Genomic DNA, 10253 nt, shown 5'->3' on the forward strand with positions numbered 1-10253 from the left:
GGCTTAAATGCCGAAAAGATAATTCGACAGTTAAAAAAACATAACAAATGTTTTTGATTTCAGCAAGGCATCCGTTGAAATGAAAATATTGATATACAGTAATGTCATCTGGAAGAAAAAGGTTTGACATGTTTGTCATTCAAATATCATTTTTTTGCTAACCTAAAATGTTTTATCAAATGACTTGATTTTGCTATTTTTTAATAATTTTTACGGTATTTTTTATAAATTTACGAAGCTAAATCCCGATTGTGTCGAGACGCGTCCAATATCTTTGTTAAGTTTTTTTTAACGAGCGACAACTTTTAATGATGACTATGCGCTAAGCCCTTGTAAAATGGAAAACGACCCGAATAACACTGTGAGTAGTTAGTGGATGATGTCGATAACTATACATTGCGTGCTTTAGTTTTATTCAATTTATTTTTCAGTACTGAGTACAATACCGTTTTCTTCAAATTATTTGTCCTGATGATAAGATAAAATTACGTGTAGACTAACATAATTTACAGTTTCCATTTAATTCAATGAAAATCTAACACAGGTTTTCACTCTGATTACTATTTATTTATATGTATTAAAACTAGGAGTGTCCATAACGGGTACGATATAAGAATTCACTCACTATGTCTTGCAACCACGACCTCTACGAAGCACATAGATTCTGTACAAATAATTACGATAGATATTTCACATAGTTATATGGTTTTGTTTTTGTTATACAAAGTAAAAGTCTTTGGATTGGCCACTCAGTCAGAATTAATAACATTGGGTCAGGTGGGTTCTGTTCACGGGGCTCAATGCAGTACATATGTATATCCGAAATAAAAACATAAATAATAAAATATATATCTTAAAGCAGCAAACAGCGGGTCGCGAGACTGGACGATGCATGTCGGTTGCGGCCATGCAGGCGCTGCACCGCTTGCGCGAGTGCCGGCTGCTGTGCGACGCGATCGTGCGAGCGGATGACGGTGCGGCTTTCCCCGTCCATCGCGCCATACTGTCAGCCTGCAGCCCATATTTCTTGTTAGTTTATGTCATATTAAAGTTTGAGAATTGAGAATAACAGTACTGACTAGCAAAAAATTGCAAATAAGCTCATAAGCGTGCATTGAAAGAATTATGAAAGGCGGCTCATCTATTCACTTCTCACTCACACGTTATTTGCATCTATACTCACACTTTTAGGTAATTAAAGAAAGTTGAAAAAATTACATTAAATAATACGAATAAAAAACTCACAGATAATAGGCAGGATCACGGGTGGCCGAGAGGCTAGGCGTTGCTACGGTTAGGCAAGATACGCAGGTTCGAATCCTGCCTCGTGATCAAATTTTTTCTATTCTCTCAAAATTTCTCATTTATAAAGCATTTCAATGCTATAAAACTAAAAATTAAATTCACAGATAATATTGCAGTTTCCTAAAAGCAGAATTGTAAGAACAGAAATCGATCGATAATTAATCTACAATAAATATATGTCACTAGTGAAGTAATTGTAATATAGCGGTTTTGGTATAAGGAATAAATCAACAACTTTTTAAAATAAGCCATTTAGCAATTATATACATATGTATTCTATTAGGATTAAAGTCCAGAACACTTGTTTTTGCATAAACATCTCGATAAAGATTGTTGGTTTTTTCTGGATCTCTGCCATTTGACCTTAAGAATATATTCTATCGAAAAGTTGTTAAAGAAAAGTGTGGACAGTATACTATATATCTGATGATATCAAGATATAAACAAAAAATATTTACTATAGGGGACGAATATACGCGTAGTATACAATTTATAATAGTTTATTGCATATTTGTTTTTCACTTAGTGTAATAGACGATGTGTTTATAACTTAGGCAGATGTAATGAACATTTAATCGGTTACGATAACCTTTTATGAGTGAATTATAGAATATTTAGATCAGTACAGCATAAAAGTACCTATATCTGAATTAAAATAACGTCGATAATATATATTTACCAAGAGCTTATTCATGTACGCTAGACAAGATAACAAAAAGTAATATAATTTGATTGAAGCCCAAAAAATATGATTTTTAATTTAAACAATTTATACGTGATATCACAAGTCATATAATAAAGTAGTATCTGCTACGACTTTTGTTTTACCCAATATAATATTAAATCATACAAAATTATAATTAATAATTACGAATAACTGTTTGTAACCAAAAACTAAACCTAAGCTAACCGGCTTCAAAATGTCAGAACTGAACCAAATTTAAATGGGATCACATGGGAGGCACCAGCTTTCAATTAAAAAGCTGCATAGATGGTTACATCATAACTTTTTTTATTAAAATGTCGCTATATAAATTCCGCCAGGGCTCTGTTTACAACAACGCTGCATTCGCGTGAGCAAAGCGATGTGCTGATATCCGGGGTACGTTCTGAAATACTGCTGTTGCTGATCGAGTACGCTTACCTTCGCCGCATCGATGTAACGGACACGAATGTACACGAGCTTCTGATGACCGCTGACTATCTGGCCTTTCTCGGAGTGCTGCAATTGTGCTGTGATCACTTGAGGACCTCGCTGAACCCGAAGAACTGCCTTGGAATCATGATGTTTGCGAGGTATATGACTATTGAAATTTCAACATTGTAAGAAAAGTAAGGTAGACTATTGTGTTTAGATCTTTTTATACGTAGATATATCTTGTCTACCTACCGTTTACATTTACCCTACCAGCTTTGTTAGAATTCAAATATTTTGTAACACGTGACGTATAGTTTGTGATATTCTTAGAAGTCTCATAAGTGCAATTAAAATTTTGCGCTATTTAAACTACAAGTAAAATATTTTGCTTCTTCTAAAATAATCATCGACATCAAACATCCTGCCATAATTAAAAAAAAAAAGGAATTTCAGACGCGTATTTTGCTACAAGCTCGAAGCTGACGCCCGACGCTATTTGCTCCGCTACTTCGTTACTGTTGCCACACAAAGCGATGAGTTCCTACATCTGCCTCTGGAAGAGTTAAACAGCATCATACTTGAGGATGAATTGAACGTGAAAAGCGAAGAGGCGGTGTGGGAATCGGTCTTGCGCTGGGTTAATTACGACCGCGATGCGCGCTGGCAACACACTGTCAAACTTATGGGCAGTATTCGACTTGGATTACTGGATACGCAAGTAAGATATATTTAAAACGTGTAACAGGCACACATATTAGTGAGGCAGTCTTATTTCACTCCTTAAAGCAACGCGTAGAAATGTAGAGCTGTTTATACATAAGATTCAATTAATTAATTGAAAATCATTTCCTAATGTTTCTGAGGTAAACAAATAAATTAAATCACAATTTTACACAGTTTTTCTTAGAAAACGTTAAGGACCATCCGTACGTAACGGGCAATGAAAACTCTCGTCCTATCATCATCGAAACACTGAAATTTCTATATGACTTGGAAATGATCGCGCAGAGGGATGGGGAGGTAGCCACTCCGGAGATTGCACGCCCGAGAGTTCCACATGAGGTATCCGCATTTGTCTAACATAATATTGCAAGTATTAAATATTAACATTTACGTTATGTAGTTGTTGATTTGCGAGTCATCAATATTATATTATTATAAACATCTTAGTTGAGAAAAACAATAATCCTTTCTTCGGATGCATTATGATCTGACTGCACCTGACTACATCAGCCGCTGTAACTATTGAAGAGAATTTCAATCTTAAACAAAAATAAAGTTTAAGATCTATAATATGATAGAAATCTAATAATAAAATTAAATGAAGTATTGACTTAAAATTACAAAAAAAATGTTCATGGGCGGTGCCGCTTACCATGGGCGACCCACCAGCTCCATTGCCGACTGTGACATAAAAAAAAAAATTAAATAGGTATATGTTTATTTATTAATTGGGTGTCACTTATTCCTGACAGGTCTTATTTGCCATTGGCGGATGGAGCGGAGGTTCACCGACAGCTTTTATTGAAACTTACGACACCCGAGCCGATCGTTGGATTAAGGTTTAGTCTAATTTATATACACTATTTGTAACAAAAACTTACTTTTTCTGTTTAATTTTTTATATATCTTAAATCAACAAAAACGAAAGTAAACGCAGTCAACTCATTTCATAAGTAACACTTCGCTTATCAAATGTGGGTGGGGTCTTTTGTCGTACCATAGTATATTGTTATTATTTATCAATGAATTTTTAACAAAACAAGACGACGACGAAGCATGACTATCACCATCACTTCGCATGCTTCGTAGACTTTGTGGTCGCGAAAAATTCTGTCGCTGTTATCATCGTCACGTTACGTACGATTATAATAAATATACTGCACTGTACATCGAATAATAAATTGATTTTGAAGTATCTCTTACAGTTTACATGCCATAATTATCACATGATGCAGATGTAGTACAGTTTTGTGTGGTTTAAATTCTTTGAAATATAACTATTTATATCATAGGATATCAAATCTTCGTGTTTGCTACGTACATGTTTTGATACCAATGCGATATTATAGCCCACATTATGTGTAACGACTTCGGTACAGTGCATAATTTTTTTCCAATTGGGATATGTCACCGTGCAGCGATGCGCAAACTAAATTGATATTGTAGGTTATTATCGATATCTAATGATAAGGATTTTATTATGGAAAGGTCGAAGAGGTTGACCCAGCAGGCCCTCGTGCCTACCACGGCACAGCTGTTCTTGGCTACTGCATTTACGTCATCGGGGGTTTTGACGGCATGGATTACTTCAACTCCTGTAGATGTTTCGACGCAGTCACGAAGACATGGCGTGAGGTTTGAAAATATTGTAACGTATATATGAAGTATATAAAATTAGGTACTTAGCTTTTGAATACAGCTACGCATATTATAAAACGAGAGAATGAGCGAACTAGTTTATAGATAGAAGAACACAATAGTTTGAGCCAAAACGTGATAAGGTACGTAGGGTTATCTACGAGTAAGTTGCGGAAAAGAATAAAGATAGAAGATAAATAACTAGACCGGATTTATCTTTTTCTGTTCTATTTCGATGATAACGTTTCAAATAAAATATAATCTTCAAATTAAGATTTGAGTTAATGCTTTGTGACCGCTCCCTCCGCTCCACGATATTGTACATTGGTTGTAATTTAAGCAAGAAACAAGATGAAACAAACTCTCACTGTATTTTCATAATATAATTTATTAATATTCAGAGTACCTACCAATTAAAATTGTTTTTAATTCTGTTCACGTGCCAAAGATCGATAATACTACATCAGAGCATGCGAGGGTCAAATATGTAATTTGAATAAACTGTTCATTATTTAAAATATCATCTGTTATCTTGAATTTCATAATACATAAGTACTTATTTGCGAAAATTGTAAAATAAAGCGGTCAGTTTATTGACATTTGATTACATCGGTGTTCATACTAAGTAATAACTCTTTTTAGATATTTGATGTTTTGGTTGGTTGGTTTGGTTGAGTTTACATAGTTTGTCAAAATAATACCACAGCATAATGCGACACACTTGACTGTGGTTATACTACTTATAGACATACGAATAATTTTATCTCGTTGTTCTCATTGATAGCTAGCTAATAGTTAAATAGTTTGTGTGAAAGTAACATTTATTTAAAGAATATGATAAAAGTTAATTAACAATTTTGGTTTAATCTTAGTTGCCGACCAGGTACTCGAATTGCTATTAATATAAAAGCGTTTTCTTGGTTTCTGAAAAGATTATTCTTTTTTTTAAGTCATAGCGAGCAACTGAGCTGATGGTTCGCCTTATGGTAAGCGATCACCACCGCCCATGAACATTGGCAGAGGTAGTGCCTCTGCGGATGCGCTGCTCGCTTTTAAGGGGTAAGGGAAAAGGAAAGGATTGACGATTGGAAAGAAGGAATGGACTGGGATGGGTGAGGAAAAGGAAACGGGCCTCCGGCTCCCCCACTCACCGTACGAAACACAGTGGTATGCCACTATTTCACGCCGGTTTTCTGTGGGGGTGTGGTACCTCTCCGGTGAGAGCTGGCCCAATTCGAGCCGAAGCGTGCTCGACTCCAACATCTAAAAATTTCGGCTTCGATTATGACCTTACCCTCATAAGAGGCCCATGTGAGTACAATGGGAACATACATGGGTTAATGATGATTATGATGTTGAAATAAATTAGTAGTAGAGCGCGTAGTAATAGATAATTGCCATTGGAATTACATGTAACACCGCGGTTAGAACCATATGTCACTCTCTAGTCTCTCTCCTAACTATCTCCAGATACAAACATCACTCCTACCGTTAAGAGAAATTCAGAACATTTTTGCATTTATCATTATAATTAGTGAGGATTATATAATTTATAGGTTGCTCCAATGAACGCGCGGCGTTGTTATGTGTCCGTTGCTGTGATCGGTGAAACGATATACGCGATGGGCGGCTACGACGGCCACCACAGACAGAACACGGCGGAGAAGTTCAACCATAGGACAAATCAGTGGTCGCTGGTTGCGCCCATGAATGCGCAGAGATCAGACGCGAGCGCTGCGGCTTTGGATAGTTAGTTAAGCTTTTGGGCTATTTTTTATTGTTGGTATTGTCTCCGCGTAGATTTGAAGCTGATGGTAATAAAACATTATTTGATTAATTTAATATATAACTCTAAATATTAGGGCCACTTTCTTGTTACCGAATAAGTGTATAAGTTATATTTTTAAGTAAAGTTATATAGATCTTTACTTAGTATACGATTTATTGTTACTATTAACACAGACAAAATCTATATAACGGGCGGCTTCAACGGCCAAGAGTGCATGAACAGTGTGGAAGTATATGACCCAGACACCAACCAGTGGACCAACCTCGCTCCAATGCGCTCTCGGCGTTCGGGTGTTTCTTGTATCGCATACCATAATAAGGTAGTTAGGTATATGTTAATGATGGTATATCGGAAATCAATATTGTATATTTGTAATTTGAGTATGTCATAGACAATTATGATATTGTTGGTAACGTTGCTGATGCTACGATAGGCAAGTAGGCAAGTAGACCACAGTATTGATTTGAAATATAATATTTATTGCGCTTTAGATATGGTAGACATAACATAATAAATTTTATCGAGAAGATTATATCTAGTTAATAGGTAGCTATTATACATTTTTGTCAATGTGTTGGGAATTTGTGGTTGCATAATTGCTGTGAAAATATTCCCATAAATATCAGCCTTACATCGTTCATTATGATTGTAAAACAATTTCACAAACAAGAACAGTCCAATATTTTCTATTCACAAGTTTCCGTAACAAGCTCCCATCGGTCGTCACTTGCTGCTAATTAGGTATTTCTATGTCTATGTCTTAACTATTTAAAAAAACATTTAAAGTTTTGGGGCTAAAATACCTTTTAATTTTAAGGGAATATAAGCACCTATTTATCTTCTTCGAGAATTCTCTGCAATAAAATATAGTTTATCAATGCAAATTAAGATAAATTTAATTGATTAGTTTAGTATCTACCCAACTGCAGTTACTAAGGTAGTAATATAAAGAGAATATAATTACTTCCCGGTTATAATTTATTTTTATGCCTAGTTACTATGGTAACTTAAGTGATTAAGATTTTGATACTATAGTAATTGAACTCATAAAAACCACTGAGATAGTGAGGCTAATGTCAAGATCATCATTATATAAGCCGATGATGCTTATTTCGTTCCCATAGGGTTAAATGTTTCCTGTTATATATAAATGTTAAGGATTTAATGGTTCCTATGAGTTTAGTTTGGTAGATAAAACATAAACACATGGAAATACTTTAATTGAAAATTCTGGATAAAGGCTTAGTTTCGCCACAGATAACGTAATATATAGTATACTTTAGTAAGTTTTATTCACCACACTCGGCAATAATTAATTTAAAAAACAAATTAAAAAAAATATCGAATGGTTGAAAGATGTTCATTCAAAACATACAACAATTACATGTATTGTCTAAATGATCTTCTGTGAACCATAGAGCAGTAATTATGATTAAATAAAAAATTACAGAATATAAGCATTTGATTACAGATATACGTGATAGGGGGCTTCAATGGCATATCGCGAATGTGTAGCGGCGAGGTCTACGACCCTGCCACCAATGCCTGGTCACCGGTACCAGATATGTATAACCCTAGAAGCAATTTTGCAATAGAGGTCATTGATGACATGATATTCGCGATTGGCGGATTCAACGGAGTCACAACAATTTACCACGTCGAGTGTTACGATGAGAAGACTAATGAATGGTTAGCGTTTTATCTCAATAAATAAATAACTTAACGGATTATTTAACATAATTTAAAACACGTAGTTTAGGGCCACACATATCCTCACTCAAAAAAACCACTGAAATCACACTGCGCACATTTTATGCATATATTTGTAAAATAAAATAAAAAAAAGAAAAGTAATATATTAAGATTGCATTAGTAAATATACAGATAACATAATACTATACGTAAATATAAATCCCACACTACCGATTGTATCCAATGCTTTGTAATTCTCTTAGGTACGAAGCAACAGACATGAACATATACCGTTCAGCGCTGTCAGCGTGCGTGATCATGGGCCTGCCGAACGTGTACGACTACATACACAAGCACCGCGAGAGACTGATGGAGGAGAAGCGGCAGAAGATACTGCTCTCGGAGACCGCGAGGCATCCGCAACATCGCACCGCTTTACCAGATGTAACCATGCCTTTGAACAAATATGTAGGAAGATGACTATGACTTCATGTAGCAAGGATTTGGGAGAATGTTCACGATATATCTAACGATGATTTAACACTGACGGCCCGTTTATCGGGACATTTTCTGCAATGACAAATAATGCGTAATAGTTTATAGTTTGTATCCCGTGGTAAGTCGTGGTGCATTTAATAGAGTGAGAGAATTATATTATGATAGCGTACACACAGACACACAGTAATTTAATAAATATGTGTATATATAAACGATATAATAGATAAATAATGACATAAATATTATATTGGAAGCGAGTTGCTTTTTCAGAAATCATTTCCTCTTCAATCATTTAATAGGCTATATATTATGGAAACTATTTTATTCTATCTAAATAATATATATTCTTTTTTATGTCATCGTTGCCGTCGTAGGATCTGGTGAGTCGCCTGATGAACATTTGGAGAGACGTAAGGTCTGCAATCGACCTTACGCCTCTCCAAATGTTCATCAGGTTCTAAGAAAAGGATTGGGAAGGGTTAGGAAAAGGATGTAGGTCTCTGGTTCCCCCGCTCACCAAACGAAATACAGCAGCATCCTAATATTTCTCGTCGGTTTTCTGTGGGGGTGTGATACTTACCCGGTGCGAACTAGACCAATTCGTGTCGAAGCTTACTCAACTCCCACATATAAAATCAAAAGTAAGAACTTAGATAAACTCTAATTCGTCATATTAATAAAAGGCTTTTAAATTTAGCTACATAACTATGTATTTTTACAGTTTTTGGTAGTTACCTATTTAATTGCGTATTGAATAATGAACATAAAATTTGAACGTAATGAGGTATTCATATTTCTTTCTTGGTATACTTTTTACTCTTTATCGCCATTGTTTATAAAACAAAGAAATAATTAATGATTATTCGTAGCGAGAGGTCGACATATTGTAGAAATAACAAAATCATCTTATTATAATTAAGTATCCTGCTTTGACATATTATGGAAAATATGGTATCGTTTCATTCGTGTAATATTATTTTTCAATAAATATTTCTAATTGCTTTGATTAATTGAAATATTAAACGTGGTTGATTAGTCTACTTTAAATTACTCGTGTATTTTTGTAAAAGTTTCAAATAAAATAGCAGATTGATCAAATTACAAAAATGTTTATTATCAATAAAAATTTTTGTAAGTAACAGAATTTCCTATCGAAGTACATAAGTTAATCAACACAAATTAAGGAAAAAGTTACACCAATATTTAACCGTCACCATTATTTTACCTAGTTATTTGATCATAAATGAGACAAATTTTATCCATAGGTACGGTCAACGTTTTTATTCTAGATCTGTATCGTATAAAAGTCATTTGCTTACAACATAGGTCCACCTCATGGAAGATAATGAAGATATGCTGGAGCAGCTCGGCCTGATGGAGAACCAGAACAACGACGTGCCCCCGCCCCCGCCACCTCCACCCCCACACCACCCCCTCCAGCCGCAGCCCATGGAGCAAGACAGGAATTGA

At 35.0% G+C, this 10253-nt stretch overlaps 1 protein-coding gene across 1 annotated transcript; it reads left to right on the forward strand.

Annotated features, from left to right (window-relative positions):
* Positions 1-337: 337 nt before the first annotated feature.
* LOC119834513 (kelch-like protein 10) lies at positions 338-10253 on the forward strand. Its single transcript, XM_038358900.1, has 12 exons — positions 338-365; positions 870-1029; positions 2350-2601; positions 2897-3161; positions 3341-3505; positions 3919-4005; positions 4655-4801; positions 6361-6553; positions 6767-6912; positions 8065-8282; positions 8549-8729; positions 10110-10253. The coding sequence occupies exons 1-12, from the start codon at positions 338-340 to the stop codon at positions 10251-10253; spliced, it is 1986 nt and encodes a 661-aa protein (XP_038214828.1).

This window comes from Zerene cesonia, chromosome 19 (genome assembly GCF_012273895.1).
Source record: "Zerene cesonia ecotype Mississippi chromosome 19, Zerene_cesonia_1.1, whole genome shotgun sequence".
Lineage (NCBI taxonomy): Eukaryota > Metazoa > Arthropoda > Insecta > Lepidoptera > Pieridae > Zerene > Zerene cesonia.

Excerpts from the sequence above, each read along its gene's own strand:
- LOC119834513 (XM_038358900.1), top strand. The coding sequence starts at position 338 with ATGGAAAACGACCCGAATAACACTGTGA. Across the intron at positions 366-869 it reads CGACCCGAATAACACTGTGA|CGGGTCGCGAGACTGGACGA; the intron begins GTAGTTAGTGGA and ends AGCAGCAAACAG. Across the intron at positions 1,030-2,349 it reads GCCTGCAGCCCATATTTCTT|GGCTCTGTTTACAACAACGC; the intron begins GTTAGTTTATGT and ends AAATTCCGCCAG.